The sequence below is a fragment of the Xenopus laevis genome, chromosome 1L (assembly GCF_017654675.1).
Source record: "Xenopus laevis strain J_2021 chromosome 1L, Xenopus_laevis_v10.1, whole genome shotgun sequence".
NCBI classification, from domain to species: Eukaryota; Metazoa; Chordata; class Amphibia; order Anura; family Pipidae; genus Xenopus; species Xenopus laevis.
The window spans coordinates 232,149,642-232,169,698 of NC_054371.1; the positions used below are offsets into that span (position 1 = coordinate 232,149,642).

At 41.6% G+C, this 20,057-nt stretch overlaps 1 protein-coding gene across 1 annotated transcript; it reads right to left on the bottom strand.

The window, feature by feature from the left end:
• Positions 1-20: 20 nt before the first annotated feature.
• LOC108719144 (B-cell differentiation antigen CD72) lies at positions 21-16,107 on the bottom strand. Its single transcript, XM_018267815.2, has 9 exons — positions 16,002-16,107; positions 11,619-11,735; positions 10,828-10,920; positions 6,642-6,975; positions 3,932-4,203; positions 2,792-2,830; positions 1,896-2,050; positions 1,134-1,234; positions 21-300 (listed from the first exon to the last, which is right to left on the bottom strand). Exons 1-9 carry the CDS (start codon positions 16,063-16,065, stop codon positions 75-77), a joined length of 1,401 nt encoding a protein of 466 aa, XP_018123304.2. The 5' UTR covers positions 16,066-16,107; the 3' UTR covers positions 21-74.
• Between the last annotated feature and the right edge of the window lie 3,950 nt (positions 16,108-20,057).

Sequence of the window (20,057 nt, forward strand, 5' to 3'; positions counted from 1 at the left end):
CTAGTGTACTAGGCAGAATGGAAACCAAAATGGCATATTTATTGGAAAATAATAAAGTCACAATTTGTACTATGTCATGTCAGTGTCTGTCCCATGCCCAGGCTCTCAGTACTGAACTCTGGAAGGTGCCTCTTCCCAAATACCCCCAGTTTCTCCCCAAAGCACTGTACAAGTTCCCTGTTGCTGTGACATTGTTCTGTTTTCTTCTGACAAATCCAAGGCAATGTTTTGGAGCAGACTTCTGCCTTCAGTTCTGGAGAAGCCTTGGCACATAATTGATTTGGTGAGCTCTCTAGAATCCTGAAATAAGAAGAGAGATTTTAGAATCCAGAGATGAGACACAGCACACTGACTGAGAGGGATGCGCTACTGCTCCAAAGCCCATCATTTGGACCTTGAGTTTGAAATGAGTAACACAAAGGAAAGTTGTGCTCAACACTAATTGTTAAAACCATAAAGCAGGGTTGCAGTGAGACTGTGACCACAAAATACATATAGACAAATACAAGAGTCCTCTGCACTCAACTCATTATCAATTTATTTGAAGAATGTCCTAAATATATTGATAATGGGTTGAGTGCAGAGGACCTCTTGTATTTAAAGTGAGTAACAGCAGGAGGCTCTATGTAAAGAATAGTTTTAGGGCTTCAATTTCATGAATACACAATGGCAATAATAGATCTATAAGAAATTATTGCTTTCTCGAGAGATCTCCTTGAAGCTGAGGTGCCAATGGATCTTCTGCTTCACCCTGCAGCCAACCTTTCTTCTCTCCCTCTGCCATTGCTGTTCTCAAATTTGGGGCAAATTCAAATGTTACAGGAGGTTCAGGGTTATGTTTCTGCCAGACCAGAGGCAGGGGAAGAAGAAAACCTAGAAAAGTTGGTAAAGGTGCAAATATGTAGAAAAGAAATAGAAGAGGGAAGAAGAAATAATAAAGGGGTATACGAAGCAGACATACAATTGGAGAGGATAGGAGAATAAGGAGAGAAGTTAGGTTGAAAAAGAACACTTGTCCATCAAGTTCTACTTGATGATCAGTAGAAGGGAAATTGTATTTTTCCACATTTGCCCCATATCTCATGCTTTTGGCTACTGATGCTCCAGACAGACATTGATAGCAAGTCACTTACTGACTGGTATTATCACTCCACTGGAAAATATTTGCCTTGTCTGGGAGTTCTACCTTCTTCAGCCCAATCCAATAAGAATGAGAAGACTTTGCAATCATGTCCTGTAGAGAATAATGTGAGGTCAGATCAACAAATTCATGCGTATTATAAAGCTAGAGATATTGGTGTGTATAATGTAACCATTTTTTAGTCCAAATGGAGCTTGGGCTATTCTGAAGGTAAAACACAGTTTCACTATAACTCCCTCTCTAGGCCGGACCCTTGTATTGCTGTGTGGAGGAAGTCAATGGTGTTGCTAAACTATAACTCTCATGCTGCATATAGGATATACAGTATATGATGCTATAGTTTAATTGGTTACAGAGCTAGTACTCTGGCTCCACTAAGGGGTGGGATAGTTTCAGTTCATCTTGTGAACTCTTTAGGGGTCCGGTTCCCTTTCAGTGGAATCTGAGGGAATAGTAATAACCTGAGCCCCTTTTGTTATTGTGACCCCATTACCTTTTGGCAGAGAATCACCTGGGATTACCTTAGCCAGAAAGAAACACCTAAACAAAAGGGGCGGAACAACATTATTGGTCCCTGTGTTTATTTTTGAGAACCATTGGCACAGCTGTTGGGTAGAGAGAAGTCACACTATACACATATATGACTAAAACGTACCCTATAATTGCCCAACATTAGACCCCCAAGATCCTCCCTTTAATGTTAAATATAATGTTAAATGAAATGGGATCTGTCCCATCGCCGACATGTCTGCACCTTTAAAATATCATCACTTTCTTCTATTTTGGCCAACACGGCTCCTGTTCTCCGGCAGGCAGTTTCACTTTGCAGTCTGTACTGGGATTCACTGGAGAAGTAGTAGCACTGGTCTTCAATCTGCTCCCACATGTCTGGACAGTAATCAAAAGGATCTGTGGGAGGAGAGAGGAGAAATCCTCCGGTTGTGTTACTGTGTCGCTGGGCAGTAAGGCTGACAATCTACTGTATGTTCCTCCTTCATTATTTATGTTCTTGGCTGAAAGGGGCACCAAGCTACAGTAAATCCTTTTCTTTATTGACTGCATCTAAATACCAACCCATACTCCCAAGGAAAAAAGAATTACAATAATTAGATGTGATACTCATCCCCTAATTACCTATAAACCCAAGACCAGGTCCAGTGGCTGAGATGTGGATGAAATTATAGCCCTCATGTGAATTCACAGAGCTGTGCAACTCCTTTGTGCAACTCCTTTGTGCAATGCCCCCCCCCCCCACATGCCACAACTCTGTCAGACACTGGACTCAGTATATTAAATAAATGATATATTATCTGAGAACTCACACGAGTAGTATTACATACTGTAAAGGCTTAAAATCTGATATTAGGGACTGATTGTGACCATAAGTGCAATGAGGAAATCTGGTTACACAATTAATTGCACATTGATAAAATTAACAAAGGTTTTTGCCCCAATATATTCTCCTAGCAACGCGTGGCAACTAGCGGAGACCCCCAATGCACCTGTTCAGCCTAATGATATGCAACTGCAACAATGGGCATTATAGAACCCTAGAAACCCTGCACATGGGATCTCAAGATTCCTTAACATGTTTCAACAATGACTTGTGTAGAAGGAGTTTGGCTAATGCCGTTTCTGATTGTCTCTTACCATTGTAGGGTCCACTCTCCAAATTATTGTGACTCTCACCTGTGAAATAAAGGAATGTTGTTTATTTGCACCGTAACTGCAACTGTGGCTTATTGTCTGTGTATGAACGGCCCTTACTGTTTCCTAATTAGAGGGTGCCTTCTGCTCCGCCCCTTGTACAGTGAGAGTATGTGAGTAGTTGGAATTCCCAGGGTCACTGACCCCCATGTTCAGTAGAAAGCACTGGCTCTTGCAGGAGAAGTGTCTGAAACAATGGCACGACTTTGTATAATGGCAGCAATCAGAGGGAGATGTTTCAGCATGGTGGGGCAGAGGTTAACTGCACCCTAACAAAACTAAAATTATAGCCAGGGTAAAATATTTTGGGGGCCCCCTCCCCCACCCATCCCAATTCCAAAGCCTATGCCAGCAATGCAAGTTTGTAGTTGCACAATCTCTAAGACTGCTGCAGGAAATATACATATGAGGATTGACTTATCATTGCAAGGTGCAGGGCAACAATAGATAGCAAGTAGCAATGTCAGGAGGTGCAGCTGGATTTTTATTTGGAATACCAGCAAAGAGGTTGGGATGTGGGTAGAAAATCCCTGATTCCCTGATGAATGGGGGCAGTCCATGTGTAACCCATTGGGTACCCTGTGAATGTGAGGGACTGCTGAATCCCACCCTCCCTAGAGCTGTAAGAATTTTTAAAAATACCTTTCCTGATGATCCGGTGCAGATGTGCAGTTTGCAATGACGGCACTTTTGGTTTCACGGGTCCCGGATCAGAAGGTAAGTTTTACTTTATAGGGTCCTGGAGGGGTAGTGGTTCTGGGTAGGGGGATGTGTTGGGTGGCAGGTGGGGTCAGGTTAGGGGTTAGCTGGTCTGGGTTGGGCAGGGTCCTTCCAATTCAAGCCATGCTATTTATGGCCCAGTGCAGAGAGCAGCATTCCCTGGGCTGTTTAGTGACTGAACACTAAGGAACATCCAACTACCCCCACCCACAACGTTCACCCCTAACTTGCACCCTATTAGTGGCATACTACTTAGTGAGCATTGTAATTATGCTGGGAATTTAGGAAATAACTACAGGGAATAACCATGAATATGTGTACAATGTGTGGCCCTATGATTGTGGCCCTGGCTGTGACACTCACAAGAGACGCATTGCTGAACTTCACTCCATTGTTTCTGCAGAGCCGACAGATTCTTCCCTTTCTGTTCATCACTTTCCCTGATTTCCTCAAGATTTCTCTGCGTCTCTTGCAAGTTGTTCTTCACATTCTGTAATTCCCTTTGTGCCCAGTCCAAGTTTTCCTCTGATGCTTTCAGCTTTGTGTTTGTGTCAGAAAGGGATTTTTGTGATTGTTTGTAAATATTATTTATCCTTTCTTTGTCCCAATTGCAGGATCTCAGCTCAGTCTGACAGCTGCAAAACAGACAGTTATGGCTCAATGGAAGGAAGAAAATCAAAGGGCACAGAACTGCTCCAAATAGTTCATGGAAAGTAAAGCCCCATTGCCCTGTCCCATCCCCCGCATCTTATTGTTTCCACCTCCCTCGCCCTGTGATGGCATCTTATCCAGTAAATACTGTGAATATCCTAACTATTTATACACACTGAGGGTCATTTATTAACACCGGGCAAATTTGCCCATGGGCAGTAACCCATGGCAACCAATCAAATAACTGCATGCATTTTTCTAGTTGCAGGTGGCTTTAAAAAGCTAATCACTGATTGGTTGCCATAGGTAACTGCCCATGGGCAAATTTGCCCAGTGTTGATAAATGAGCCTCCATGTTACAGGAAAATATATATTTTTCAAAACACGGTAGAATCTGTCACTGAAATCCATTTGTCAACAGAAAACACTAGTGATGACCGAATTAAACACGGAAAAAATTTGCAAAACTGGCCTCAAAAAAATTTATGGGCAACTTTTTTGTAGCAGCAAATTTTTTCGCAGCTAGATTTTGCAGCAGTTTCGCAAACAAAAAAAAAAATTGCAGATGGCAGAGAAATTCACCTCAAATTCTTGCCTGGCGAATAAATTCGCCCATCACTAGAAAATAATTTTTTTTATATTTAATTGGGAAATTTGATGTGAGTCGGCCATGTTTTTACTTTCTAATGTGCCTTCAGTCAGGTGACGTGCTCTGATAAATTTCAGCCTTTCTTTACTGCTGTGCTGCAAGTTAGAGAGATATCCCTTCCCCCTAGAAGCCGAGCAACAGAACAATGAGCAGGTAACCGACCTCCATGTTTCTGTGCTGCTCTAGGTTAATTGCACTACTGGGGAGAAACTGTCCCATGGAAAAAGTAAAAATTGTCAATCCTGCCTCCCATTCACTTTGGGTGATGTGGCACACGGGGAGCTACAGTCTGTTGTCCTCAGGAAATCTGTGTTACCCAATTCATATGTGCGACATTTAATCCTAATGGTTCACTATGTGCAATTGGTGAAATATTGCTGGGGTCTCTGTGTCATATTACTGCCCATAGAGGACAGTTGCTACATTTAAGAACAAAAATGGGACCAGGACTTTCTGGATAAGGGATCTTTCTTTAATTTGGATTTCCATACATATAGGGGCACATTTACTTAGGGTCGAATATCGAGGGTTAATTAACCCTCGATATTCGACTGTCGAAGTTAAATCCTTCGACTTCGAATATTGAAGTCGAAGGATTTACCGCAATTCGTTCGATCATTTTTTGATCAAAGGAAAATCGTTCGATCGATGGATTAAAATCCTTCGAATTGTTCGATCCGAAGGATTTAATCGTTCGACCGAACGACTTTTCCTTTGACCAAAAATTTGTTAGAAAGCCTATGGGGACCTTCCCCATAGGCTAACATTGAGGTTCGGTAGGTTTTACTTGGCGAAGTAGGTGGTCAAAGTTTTTTTTACAGAGACAGTACTTCGACTATCGAATGGTCGAATAGTCGAACGATTTTTAGTTAGAATCGTTCGATTCGAAGTCGAAGGTCGAAGTAGCCAATTCGATGGTCGAAGTAGCCAAGAAAAACGTTCGAAATTCAATGTTTTTTTAAGTCTATTCCTTCACTCGAACTAAGTAAATGTGCCCCAAAGTCTACTTAAAGATCATTTAAACATTAAATCAACCCAATATACGGATTAATTATATCTTAGTTAGGATCAAGTAATGTAATGTTTTATTATTAGTGAGGAAGGAAATATGTTTTGAAAATGTAGAATTATTTAATTATAATGGATTCTATGGGATGCAGATAACGGATCCCATGCCTGTAGCAGAATTCAAGGATAATTCCTACAGTCACAGAATTTGCAAAGATGAGTTTGTTTCTTTATTCTTTGCACTGACAACTATATCATTCCGTGCCTTCTTGGTTGTACATGCCAGGGTTACATTAAGCTCAGGATTTCCATCAAGAATTGTGGGACCTTAAACCCCTGCCTGGTTGTGCCCAAAATCCCAGTAAAAGTGCAGTTCAGAAATGAAAGTGTGAGTAATTCATGGCAAGTGTCTGGTACTTTTATGGATTTTCAAAATAGTTGAATAAATTGTAACACATACGTCACATAATGTAGCGACATTTTCATTGTGGCATTGAAGTTGTAGTGAAAAAAATTTGTTCAAAAAGTTGTGGCTGGGACAAAAAGAGAACTCCGGCGTCTTTTAACAACATTTTTGCACATAAAAAGGTGGCAAAATGTCATCTGGGAATTTATTAGCCCAGTTGTGATAATTTTACACAACATTTTTATGATGCTTATCTTTTCTTTTTTTTGTGAATTCCCCCATTGAATTAGTGAATTGACACAACAGTATCCCTGCACTGCTTTACTAAGGGCTCAATGGGACACAATGTAGAGTTGTACCTTGTTTGTTGGCTGCTCATCCGTCCCAGTTCCTCCTTTTTTGTCTCCAATTCTGTTCGGCAGCCACTGAGATCAGACTGGAGCTGGTTCCTCTGTTTGACCGTTATGTCCAACGATTGGTTCATTTCAGTGTTACTCCCCCTACTGTTAGTCAGAAGGTTCTGCATCTTCTCCAGTTCTGCCCTCGTATTTATTAACATCTTCTCCTTCCAATGCAGGTCCTGCTCTTGCTGTAGGATGGTGCCCAACTGGGTGGCATTCAGGGCCCTGTGGTCCTCCTGCAGCTTCTCCAACTGGCCGGCAGTTTCCTCATGGAGCTGAGACACCTGGGACACTGGCAGGATTCACATATATATCATCATTAGATTGTAAGCTCTAGAGACAAGGTTTCCTTATCTTTTTGTACCACTGTTTGTAAAGGTGACAGTTTAAAGGGGAACTTTTCTTTTGCAAACTTCTCCCGCTCTTCTGTCCCTTCCCCTGAAATAACCATAAGGGCGAGTCAGAAGGACTCTATGGAGCCACACAGGCCAGATAAGTGCAGACTAGGAATTCAGTATCTTCTCAGTGACTTATAATGCCTATGGCACATAGTGTTTCAATATAGGTCCAACAGTGGAAAACCATCAGTATTTTTTATCACAGGAATTAACTGGCTGACCTGTGACTTGAACTGGTTTCACCATTAATAAAGCGGAGCAAGATAATTGCATAAAACACAGTTAGGGTGGCATAAAAAGAAAATACACTGATTTATTTATTTGTCATTTACTTTATGCTGCTATTTACACCGTCTGTAAGGTGAAAATAATTTAGGCCCATTGGTGTTGCTGGTGAGTTCAAGTTTGCGTTGCTGTCTGAGGGAATGTACCCCAGTGTACCCCAGGATATGATAATGGATAAACTATTCACAGCCATGTATTTACTTTATTTGCCCCAGTCAGATATTGGCTTATTTTAGACTATTCTAGGGGGATATGTAATAAAATGCACTAATTTTGCCCAGGAGCTTATTGTTTTTGTGATTGTTGTGCAATCTAAAATATCATTCGTGTCACTGTCTATTTTGGAATTTGCCAATAAAAACTACCTGAATTTAAAAAAAAACGTTTGCCCAGGAGCAGAAATACACAACAAACCAACCAGCAGGTAGTTTTACCTGTTTACAGGTCACCTTTTAAAAAACATGTTATTGGTTGCTATGGGTTACTGCACCTATGCAAATTTAGTGTCTTTTATTGCATATGGGGGTTTGTGCCAGGATTGGTAACCTTAAGGCAGTTGGTCACCAACACTCGTGACACAAAAGATAAGCGAGGAGTCTCCTCAGATCATGAGTTAACACTTGTTAAAGCACATTCATTCTACATCTAAATGAGTGGTACATTCTTGTTTTTTACATGAATTTAAATCTGCTAAAAGCCCAGAAGCCACTAAAAAAATCTAAAAGTGTTTAGAGGGGCCGCATGAATAAGTTTACATCAATTAATTTTGGGGTCTAGATCCCTTTAACAAACTGCTAAATACCTTTATAGTCAGAGAAGAGCAAAATCTTCCTACTATTCTGCTTTTTCTTATCATTTCCTCTCATTGTAAATAAATATTTGTTTGATGTTGTTGCTCTCCTCCTCTTTCCAACAGAATTAGCTTGTTTGTGTCCACACTCCCTGTTGGCATGATTTGAGCATTTAGAAAATCAATCCCAAAGTTAAGAATGAAACCCATGTTTTTTACTGAAATCTAATTCCCAGGTGGCTTGAGACACTGGAACCTTAAGGACAGAGGACTTAAGGACTGTTGTAACAAAATGCATTCATATTAACAGTACATGTTTTCTTTAATACCTTGGAATTAAAATAAATTAATACTGAATGTACATTGCAAAAGTGCTGGCTGGACTTGTGATGTGCATGTGTGTGCCCAAAATTTCACTGGGAGATCCCTCCTGGTGCAAAGGGCATATTGCTCACTGATAAAACACTGCTTTTTCTACCAATGGGAGTGTTTGCTTTGTTATCCTGCAACTCTAGTGGGGGAAACTATTTTGATGTGATACGCACATTAAGGTCTCATCAGGAGCACAGTATTGGAGGTGCTAACTCATAGTAGAGAATGGTGCACTACATACAGAATAAGAGAACTTGAGCCCTATTGTACCATTTTTATTGTTGAGTCTCAAAAAGAGGGGGTGCCAAGGAGGGGTGACAGATGATGACAGTAGAACAAGATGGAGACAGTAGGACATGATGGAGACAATAGGGCAAGATGAAGACAGTAGGACAAGATGGAGAAAGTAAGGCAAGATGGAGACAAAAGGGTAAGATGGAGACAGTAGGAAAAAATGGAGAAGATGGAGACAATAAGGCAAGATGGAGACAGTAGGGCAAGATGGAGAAAGTAGGGCAAGATGGAGACAGTAGGACAAGATGGAGAAAGTAAGGAAAGATGAAGACAGTAGGAAAAGATAGAGACAATAGGGCAAGATGGAGACAGTAGGACAAGATGGAAACAGTAGAACATGATGGAGACGGTAGGGCAAGATGAAGACAGTAAGAAAAGATGGAGACAATAGCTCAAGATAGAGACAGTAGGATAAGATGGAGACAGTATGGCAAGATGGAGATAGTAGGATAAGGTGGAGACAGTAAGGCAAGATGGAGACAGTAGGACAAGATGGAGACAGTAGGACAAGATTGAGACAGTAGGACATGATGGAGACAGTAGGACAATATGGAGACAGTATGGCAAGATGGAGAAAGTAGGGGAAAATGGTGACAGTAGGAAGAGATGAAGAAAGTAAGATAAGACGGAGACGGTAGGGCAAGATGGAGACACTAGGACATGATGGAGACAGTAGAACAAGATAGAGACTGTAAGACAGTAGGAAAAGATGGAGACAATATGGAAAGATGGAGACAGTAGGAAAAGATGGAGACAGTAGGACATGATGGAGACAGTAGGGAAAGATGAAGACAGTAGGAAAAGATGGAGAAGATGGAGACAATAAGGCAAGATGGAGACAGTAGGGCAAGATGGAGAAAGTAGGGCAAGATGGAGACAGTAGGGCAAGATGGAGAAAGTAAGGAAAGATGAAGACAGTAAGAAAAGATAGAGACAATAGGGCAAGATGGAGACAGTAGGACAAGATGGAAACAGTAGAACATGATGGAGACAGTAGGACAAGATGGAAACAGTAGAACATGATGGAGACAGTAGGGCAAGATGAAGACAGTAAGAAAAGATGGAGACAATAGCTCAAGATAGAGACAGTAGGGCAAGATGAAGACAGTAGGATAAGATGGAGACAGTATGGCAAGATGGAGATAGTAGGATAAGATGGAGACAGTAAGGCTAGATGGAGACAGTAGGAAAATATGGAGACAGTAGGGCAAGATGGAGATAGTAGGACAAGATGGAGACATTAGGACATGATGGAGACAGTAGGGCAAGATAGGGACAAAATTACTATGTACTGTATATAAATAACCTATGTTGTCCAACCAAAAGTCTTTATTTGCTCTTAAAGGGGACCCGTTACCCAATAAAATTATTCAAAATCCTATTTTATCACATTAGTCAAGCAAAATGAACTTTAATTACACTATATAAATTATTTGAATCTTGTTTCCATCAGTCTGGGAATTCATAATTATAACAGCCATTTTGTGGGACACTGTTATTAAGACAAGTCTTGTATCATCTCAGAATCTTGTTTGTGCACCAGAATGTGGGACCTGATGTCCATCCCCATGTCCTGGTTACACAATTAAATGGTGAAGAGATTGGGGGGAATGTGGGGAGAGCAGTGACATGTAGGAAGTGCTGAATGGAAAGTGAAAGTAATTGCCTGAGGCATAGAGGAGGGGCAGACAATATCTGATTGACAGCTGAGATGTTTAAATGAGTTAACAACAGTTAAGAATACTTTAATAAATATAGAAATTGGATTTCATGTTTAATTTGAGAAGGACTTTTATTGTACAACTTTTTATGTCTGGGTGACAGGTCCACTTTAAAGTTCCTATTCAACAGTTTATGTACCACAGACCCTAATTATTTTCCACAACTGTAGATGTAGGTTGGTCTTTGTACCTGGGCAGTCTGTGATATAGAAATTGTTGGAAGAAGAAAAGACATAAAGACTTTGTTCTGGTGCCCAGTTCCCATATGACCAGGTTATACTCACAGAGCACAGACAGTCTGATAGTCGCCCCCAGTAGGACGAGGCAGATGGGCAGCAGACAGGCAGTGACATACGGAGAGTGAACAGCCGAAAATCCTGTGGCACAAAATCATATTACTGATGTACAGGGAGCGAGAGGGGCACAAACATATCAATAAAAACAAAGGGGTCGGAGAGCAACATGTTACTCACGAGCTACTGGTTGGGGATCACTGCTATAGATTATACTGTACAGTCATGTGACACTGAAAATATACATGTGATGCACAGCTGACACCATCATCTCAACTGGAGCCCAAGTAGCAACTTTTTTTAAATAAAAATGTAAGGCAAATGGCAACCTTGAGACATAACTCTTCATCCCCAGCACCTTTGCTTTTACTGATCCTTTAACAACTGACATGATGGTGCTGGTACCAGGTTTCAGTAGCCTCATCTAGACCTGGTATCTGCACCATTGTGTATTCATTTAAACCCATATTTCTGTCATAAATATTAAAATAGTGAATTCTGCTGCGTTCTGCCATTTTGTATCTGCTGGGAGAGCAAAGCCCCGCCTCCTGGGTTCAGCAGAGCCATAGATAATATGCAACACCTGCTTCCCCAAAGCCTTAAATACAGATTCCTTGAGTTTTAATGACATGTCTCCTGCCTTCTGGGACTGAGAGGGAATTTTCCTAAAGTCTTTATCACCATTGTGTGGTCATGTGATTTGTAGGTGATATGGGCCCTTCAACTGAGAACCAGTGCCCCCATTTGAATATGAAGTTCTGGGCTGAGCAATGGATCCTTACTGTGCAGCCAGTGACGTAGGGTTGGGGTGCTGGACTCCCCCCTCCATTCTCCTTGTTCTCTCAGAGGCTTCACATTCTCGTATGTAACTTCCCACTCGCCGTAAATCTGGGACAGGTCTGGAAATGAGCGAAATGCAGATTATTTACTGGGAACAATGTGATTTGTCAATCTCGATGGCTCAGTCAGTAGTTAGCACTGCTGCCCTGTGGTCCTAGTTCAATTCCAGCCAGGGCACAATCTGCAGGACTTTGTATGTTCTCTTGTATCTGTGTTGGGTTTTTTGTTCACTTTGTTTCCTCCTACAAATACATAATGGCAGCTAAACTGGCTCCACTGTTCCCTCTAAGCCGTACATTCATGTGTTTGTACACAAATTCTGCAGCCAGTGCATATTGTGGTGCTGACAAAGAATTGTGTGTAAACACTGGATTTTGCCTTGACTACACAGTTTATAAAAATATACACACATATAAAATGTGCCCACGAAAGAATATTTTTGTGCACATAACCGAGAAGGAGGGAACCCTGGCTCCTAATGTTATCGTGTATGTGAGTGTGATAGGGACCTTAGATTGTAAGCTCACTAGGGCAGGGACTGATGGGAATGTGATAGGGACCTTAGATTGTAAGCTCACTGGGACAGGGACTGATGGGAATGTGATAGTAACCTTAGATTGTAAACTCACTGGGGCAGGGACTGATGGGAATGTGATAGGGACCTTAGATTGTAAGCTCACTGGGGCAGGGACTGATGGGAATGTGATAGGGACCTTAGATTGTAAACTCACTGGGGCACGGACTGATGGGAATGTGATAGGGACCTTAGATTGTAAGCTCACAGGGACAGGGACTGATGGGAATATGATAGGGACCTTAGATTTTAAACTCACTGGGGCACAGACTGATGGGAATGTGATAGGGACCTTAGATTGTAAGCTCACAGGGACAGGGACTGATGGGAATGTGATAGGGACCTTAGATTGTAAGCTCACTGGGGCAGAGACTGATGGGAATGTGATAGGGACCTTAGATTGTAAGATCACTGGGGCAGGGACTGATGGGAATGTGATAGGGACCTTAGATTGTAAGCTCACTGGGGCAGGGACTGATGGGAATGTGATAGGGACCTTAGATTGTAAACTCACTGGGGCACGGACTGATGGGAATGTGATAGGGACCTTAGATTGTAAGCTCACAGGGACAGGGACTGATGGGAATGTGATAGGGACCTTAGATTGTAAGCTCACTGGGGCAGGGACTGATGGGAATGTGATAGGGACCTTAGATTGTAAACTCACTGGGGCACGGACTGATGGGAATGTGATAGGGACCTTAGATTGTAAGCTCACAGGGACAGGGACTGATGGGAATGTGATAGGGACCTTAGATTGTAAGCTCACTGGGACAGGGACTGATGGGAATGTGATAGGGACCTTAGATTGTAAGATCACTGGGGCAGGGACTGATGGGAATATGATAGGGACCTTAGATTGTAAGATCACTGGGGCACGGACTGATGGGAATATGATAAGGACCTTAGATTGTAAGCTCACTGGGGCACGGACTGATGGGAATGTGATAGGGACCTTAGATTGTAAGCTCACTGGGGCACGGACTGATGGGAATGTGATAGGGACCTTAGATTGTAAGCTCACTGGGGCACGGACTGATGGGAATGTGATAGGGACCTTAGATTGTAAACTCACTGGGGCAGGGACGAATGGAAATGTGATAGGGACCTTAGATTGTAAGCTCACTGGGGCAGGGACTGATGGGAATGTGATAGGGACCTTAGATTGTAAGCTCACTGGTGTAAGGACTGATGGGAATGTGATAGGGACCTTAGATTGTAAACTCACTGGGGCAGGGACTGATGGGAATGTGATAGGGACCTTAGATTGTAAGATCACAGGGACAGGGACTGATGGGAATGTGATAGGGACCTTAGATTGTAAGCTCACTGGGGCAGGAGCTGATGGGAATGTGATAGGGACCTTAGATTGTAAGCTCACTGGGACAGGGACTGATGGGAATGTGATAGGGACCTTAGATTGTAAACTCACTGGTGTAAGGACTGATGGGAATGTGATAGGGACCTTAGATTGTAAGCTCAGTGGGGCAGGGATTGATGGGAATGTGATAGGGACCTTAGATTGTAAGCTCACTGGTGTAAGGACTGATGGGAATGTGATAGGGACCTTAGATTGTAAACTCACTGGGGCAGGGACTGATGGGAATGTGATAGGGACCTTAGATTGTAAGCTCACTGGGACAGGGACTGATGGGAATGTGATAGGGACCTTAGATTGTAAGCTCACTGGGACAGGGACTGATGGGAATGTGATAGGGACCTTAGATTGTAAGCTCACTGGGGCAGGGACTGATGGGAATGTGATAGGGACCTTAGATTGTAAACTCACTGGGGCAGCGACTGATGGGAATGTGATAGGGACCTTAGATTGTAAGCTCACTGGGTCAGGGACTGAAAGGAACATCTGATTATTAGCTCACTGAGACAGGGACTGATGGGAATGTAATAGGGATTTAGATTATAAGATCATTGGTATAGGGGTTGATATGACTAATGTATAACATCTGAACAGTTCGGGGGAATATGTCAGTACTACATATATAAATAAAGGATAAAAATGAAAATGCATCATATAATGTATAACTTAATCTCCTTTCGAATAATATATAATTGGGGGTCATTTATCAACACTGGGCAAATTTGCCCCTGGGCAGTTACTCTTGGCAACCAATCAGATTGCTGCATTCATTGTTCTACTTGCAGCTGGCTTCAAAAACCTAATCACTGATTGGTTGCTATAGGTAACTGCCCATGGGCAAATTTGTCCAGTGTTGATAAATGAGCCTCAATGTGTCTGACTATGTAGAAAACCCTTCTCAAAGGAGTTGTTCACCTTTAAATTGACTTAGTTAGTATGATGTAGAGAGGGATATTCTGAGACAATTTGCAATTGTTTGGTTTTTTTTTGTGGTTTTTGACTTATTTAGCTTTTTATTCAGCAGCTCTCCAGTTTGTCATTTCAGCCGTCTGGTTACAACCATGCACTGATTTGTATAAGAGACTGGAATATGAATAGGAGAGGCCTGAATAGAAAGATGAGAAGTAAAAAGTAGCAATAACAATATATTTGTAGCCTTACAGAGCATTTGTTTTTAGATGGGGTCAGTGACCCCTGTTTGAAAGCTGGAAAGAGTCAGAAGAAAAAGGTAAGTAATAAAAACCTATAAAAAAAATAATGAAGACCAATTGAAAAGTTGCTTAGAATGACAATTCCATAACATACTAAAAGTTAACTGACAGGTGAACCATCCCTTTAACTGAACTACTTGACACCAATCATCCCCACCCTCGTGTGTATAATAATTCTAGTGGAGATTTAGTATAGAGATTTTTTTTACAATCAAGTGCAGTTCTCTAACTTTACCACTGACGTTCCATACATTTAGGGGGATATTTATCAAGCTCCGAATATCCGAACCTCAAATAATTTGTAGTTTTTAGAGCAAAAAAAAACCCTACAAATTATTCGATATTTATTAAAGTCCGATGGTCTAAAAACTCAGAATCCAAAGCTCTCAAAGTCCCATTGTCTGAGCTGATGTCCGTACTAATATCTGATGATTTCGGGGATTCGGAGCAAAAAACTCAACAAAAATCTTAGTTTTCTTGGAAAACTCAGAACAATTCTGAGTTTTCAGGGAAAGCTCCGACCCTATTTTTTTGGGCTTGTTTCTTCATAAATAAGGTCTATTCGGGAATTCGGAGTTGCTCGAAGTTGTATATTAGAAATACTGAGATAAATTCAGACCTTGATAAATAACCCCCTAATGTAAGAGACAATTAGCTGTGCACCCCAAGAAATACACAGTCTCCTCCTCCCGTGTGGCTACATGTAATGAATCTGCATTCAATGGATACAATTGGGAGAAATACAAACTCTATTTAGCAAATACAGAACGAGACATTTGAAATGGAGAATTTTTTTTTCTGGGGCTAAATATTAATTAATATTATTAATATTGTTCCGTGGGTTTCAGAGCAGTAACACCCTGACACTATTGTTAGGGGCCCCAGCAGGCCCGGACTGACAATCTGTGGGTTGTGGCAAATGCCAGAGGGGCTGCTATAAGGTTCCATAGAAAGTCACTATTTAGTGGGCTGGTGGGGGGCTGTTTGGGCCTCTGTGTAGCTGAAATGCCAGGGCCTATTTTAATTCTCAGTCCGGACCAGGGCCCCAGATATAGGTGGTCACTACACGCACCAGTCTCTGATATAAGAGACCCCCGTTGGGTCCCAGCCGAGCCCCTTTCTCACTCAGAGCCTCTGACCTATAAAACAAATACAGATTTACCTGTTGGAGGAGGTTCCTGTGCCGGAGACCGTGCAAACCTCAAGTCTGCATACACCACAGCCATGGTGGGCGATATCACATAATGACGGGTGCTGCTCTGCTGAGTTACAAGAGAGGAACTAAAGTCAGTGGGTGTGAGACACAGATGTGATATTCCAGCAGGAAATGAAAGTGGCGAGTGTGTAAATTTACATTAAATTTTCCTTCACTTACTGAGAGTCTCACACCCTCCTGCTGCTCCCCCAGACCCAACACTGGTTATTTGTGCTGCTCTAACTGTCACCCTACAAAACCAGCACCCCAATAACCCCTTTTTATCATCAGCAATAGTGTTGCACATAATGAATAACCTGTCTGGGCACAGACTCTGCAGCTCTAACCTCTTATGTGGTTGCTAAGGTCCTGCTTAACCTAGCAACTAGGCAACAGTGTGATGCACAAGACCCCCCCCCCCCAACTGTTCTGAGTTTTGGATAATTCCCCTTATCTGTAAATTAAAGACTGGAAGGTAAAAATAAAAGGCATTGGAAAAAGTGATACAAAAGTGATACAAAATAATCACAATACAAATGTAGAAAGGAAACAAAATGCAATGTCATCCCTTTATCCTCATGTCATATTCAAAGGGAAACTCATAATATTACTGGGGCCCCTCATGGAATACAACTAGTGATCCCCAAGTAGCCCCCTATCTCTGACATTAAGGATTTTGTAGACATGGACCATGAGATGATACAGTCTCAGCTGAGCAGTGATTGGATAAGAAAAAAAGACAAAAACTGCCGCTATTACAACTTATTATACTGGAGAGCCAATCAAATGACTGCACATATATTAAAGACATGATAAATATTTCCTCTTATAACAAAAGGGAAGAATTTGTTACTAAATTGTCAGGACTGTTCAAAGAAATCCATCAGAACCAACATCTGACGTCCAACAGAGCCAAACCCAAGGTGGGATAGGTAGGGTTGCCATTGGTGGCTACAAGCCTGGCTGGTAACAATGATTATTATTATAATGATTATTATTAATAATGAAGACAGAGCTTTTTTTTACAGAAAAGGTGACAATATGGTACAGAGGGGGGAGACACTAAAATCTCACAGGGAACAGTTCTGGGGATCATCCGTCTGGACTTTCAATTAACCAGTGATTTTTATTGGCCACAAAGGAAGTGTTTGGGCAACAGAATTAGTGGCAGTTTACATGTGTGTCAATCTTGGATTTATCTGAGACATTACTGCCCCTAATTCTCTGTTAATGTGGGCGTGGCCAGTTGTGCAGCATCAGGAACGCAGTTTGCGCATGTGATTCACGGCTGTGGCACAACAAGCAAAGGGGCTCTGGGTTATTTGGGGCAGATGCTCAGGCTCCTTGTGAATAATCATTGGAGCCACAACAGGGGTAAAAGAGTGCACATGGGGCATATTTGGTTTCCTAGTGACCTTAAATTAGCCCCTTTTCCTATTTTCTGTACAAAGAGTGACATCACCTCTGCCTATAATCTGAGAGCTGCAGCCTTTACCCACAATCCATTCTACAGGACAAGAAACATCTCCATTGATTGGATTATACAGGAAGCCACCAAGACGTTTGTACTTTTCAATTTTAATCTGACAAAAAGTTTTTCTTCCTCTTTTTTGTGGTTAATCTCTTTATATTGAGCGGCGGTTCCTTTTTTGTGTCCCTCCCCCCCTAGTGATTGGCTAAATCAGAAGTCATCAGTCTTCAGATAAATAAAATGTATCCAATGAGCTCCCAGCTCCCCACTGTCAGTCTGTAAATGGGCCCTAGTGATTGGCTAAATCAGAAGTCATCAGTCTTCAGATAAATAAAATGTATCCAATGAGCTCTCAGCTCCCCACTCTCAGTCTGTAAATGCTCCAAATCTGTACGAGTGAAAGATTGTTACCTCCCTCCTCAGCTCCCACATTGGTCTACAGCACTGTATGGGGGGGGAGTTTCAAATGAGAACAATGGAAATTAAAGGGTCAGTTGGAGAAGAGAGGGGGATTCAGGTAAAACAGGGTGAATTCAAGAGGGACAGTAGAAGAGATGGACTGGGGGGTTGTGAGTAAAAGATGAAGAAGACTGAGACTGGAGAAGCTTGAAGCAGGGAATTTAAAGCTTGTGTGTAATGATGAGGGAACCATTGGGAATGATAAGGGAAAAAGTGAGAATAATGAAGGCTCACAAAAGGAATGATGAGGAGATACAATGGGAATGGTGAGGGGATACAGTGGGAATAATAAAGGGATACAGTGGGAACAGTGAGAAGATATAATAGTAATGCTGAGGGGATTCAATGGGAAAGTGAAGGGATAGAGTGGGAATGATGAGAGGATTAAGAGGGAATGATGAGGAGATGAAGAGGGAAAAATGAGAGGACAGAGTAGGAATAATAAGGGAAAACAGTCAGAATAATGAAGGAATACTGTGGTGTATCTGGGTCTCTATTGAACCCATCAATGCTCCAACAAACATTATATATTAATGACTTTAGTTTGATTCATGTGCATTTCTGTATCCCAATCACTGTCAGTGTGGGAGTGAAGAGAAAAGGGGGAAGATTTGGATTAATAGTGAGGTGAGGTAAGAACAGTGTCCCCCTTTTTCCCATCATTAGAGATTTCAGGAATATTCTAAATGTTGGAGAGTAGTTATCTCCCTAAACATGATTTATATATGAGTCAATGAGATATCCATGTAGAAGGTGCTGGAATATTTCAATATCATCAGTATACAGGTTAGTCGTGGCACAGTGAACAGATGTGACACTTAGGGGCCGATTCACTAACTTCGAGTGAAGGATTCAAAGTTAAAAAACGTTGAATTTCGAAGTTTTTTTTGGGCTACTTCGACCATCGAATGGGCTACTTCGACCTTCGACTACCACTATCGAAGGATTCGAAGTAAAAATCGTTCGACTATTTGACCATTCGATAGTCGAAGTACTGTCTCTTTAAAAAAACTTCGACCCCCTAGTTCGCCATCTAAAAGCTACCGAAGTCAATGTTAGCCTAAGGGGAATGTCCCCATAGGCTTGGCTAACTTTTTTTGATCGAAGGATATTCCTTCGATCGTTGGCTTTAAATCCTTCGAATCGTTCGATCGAACTATCTGCGCTAAATCCTTCGACTTCGATATTTGAAGTCGAAGGATTTTAGTTCCTAGTCGAATATCGAGGGTTAATTAACCCTCGATATTCGACCCTTAGTGAATCGGCCCCTTAATAGAGAAAACTAAAGATTTTATTTTATCTGGGGTGAAAAAGTAAGTTGCTGGCCACTCATGTCAATACTTGCTCTTGATGCATCAAATAAGCCTGTTCCTTCTTGGATAAATCACAGTTTTAGATGTTAGCTTGGGCTTTATGATATGGATGAATCGGTTTAGGTTTTGGCCAGTAGTTATTGTAAGACTGATGCGGTTCAGTATGCTGAACTAGCCAAGTCTGGTATGAACTTTTGGGTAAAATTCAATTAATAATTAAAATTACCTTAAAATCTCAGATAAAGGACATGAAGTTTAAAAAGAAAACCCTTTTTATTGAGTAAGACATCTGAAGAAGAGCCCTTGAAGAATGACAGAATGAGGCCAATTCTGTATCAGTGCCGCCTTACTAGACACCTGAAGGATGGAAATGTTTTTCTGAAGTCCGAGGCCTCTATAGTTTCTTTGTATATCGCCAACATCTAAATATAATCTGTTCTTTTAATATACACAATTCTGTACGTCATATCATTGACACATTCAATGGAAAGTATGGTTCTAAATTATGTATTACAACATACGCTGAAAAAAAATGAATAGAAGAAACATTATCAGATAAGAAGTCAAGTAAAAGGCGCTTATGTTGGAGTTGACTGCAGGACACATACAATTGGAGCAGCAAAGAGATAATAGACACTGGTAGTCTTTTCTTCTTGAGTCTTGGGGTCCTGAGTTGGGCCACCAGATAACCAAGACAAGTTCTATGGTGCAGGTTTCAGTGCTGGTCCATTGCAATTCGCACACAGTTCCGGATGCTTTGCAGCAGCCTCTGGATCGACA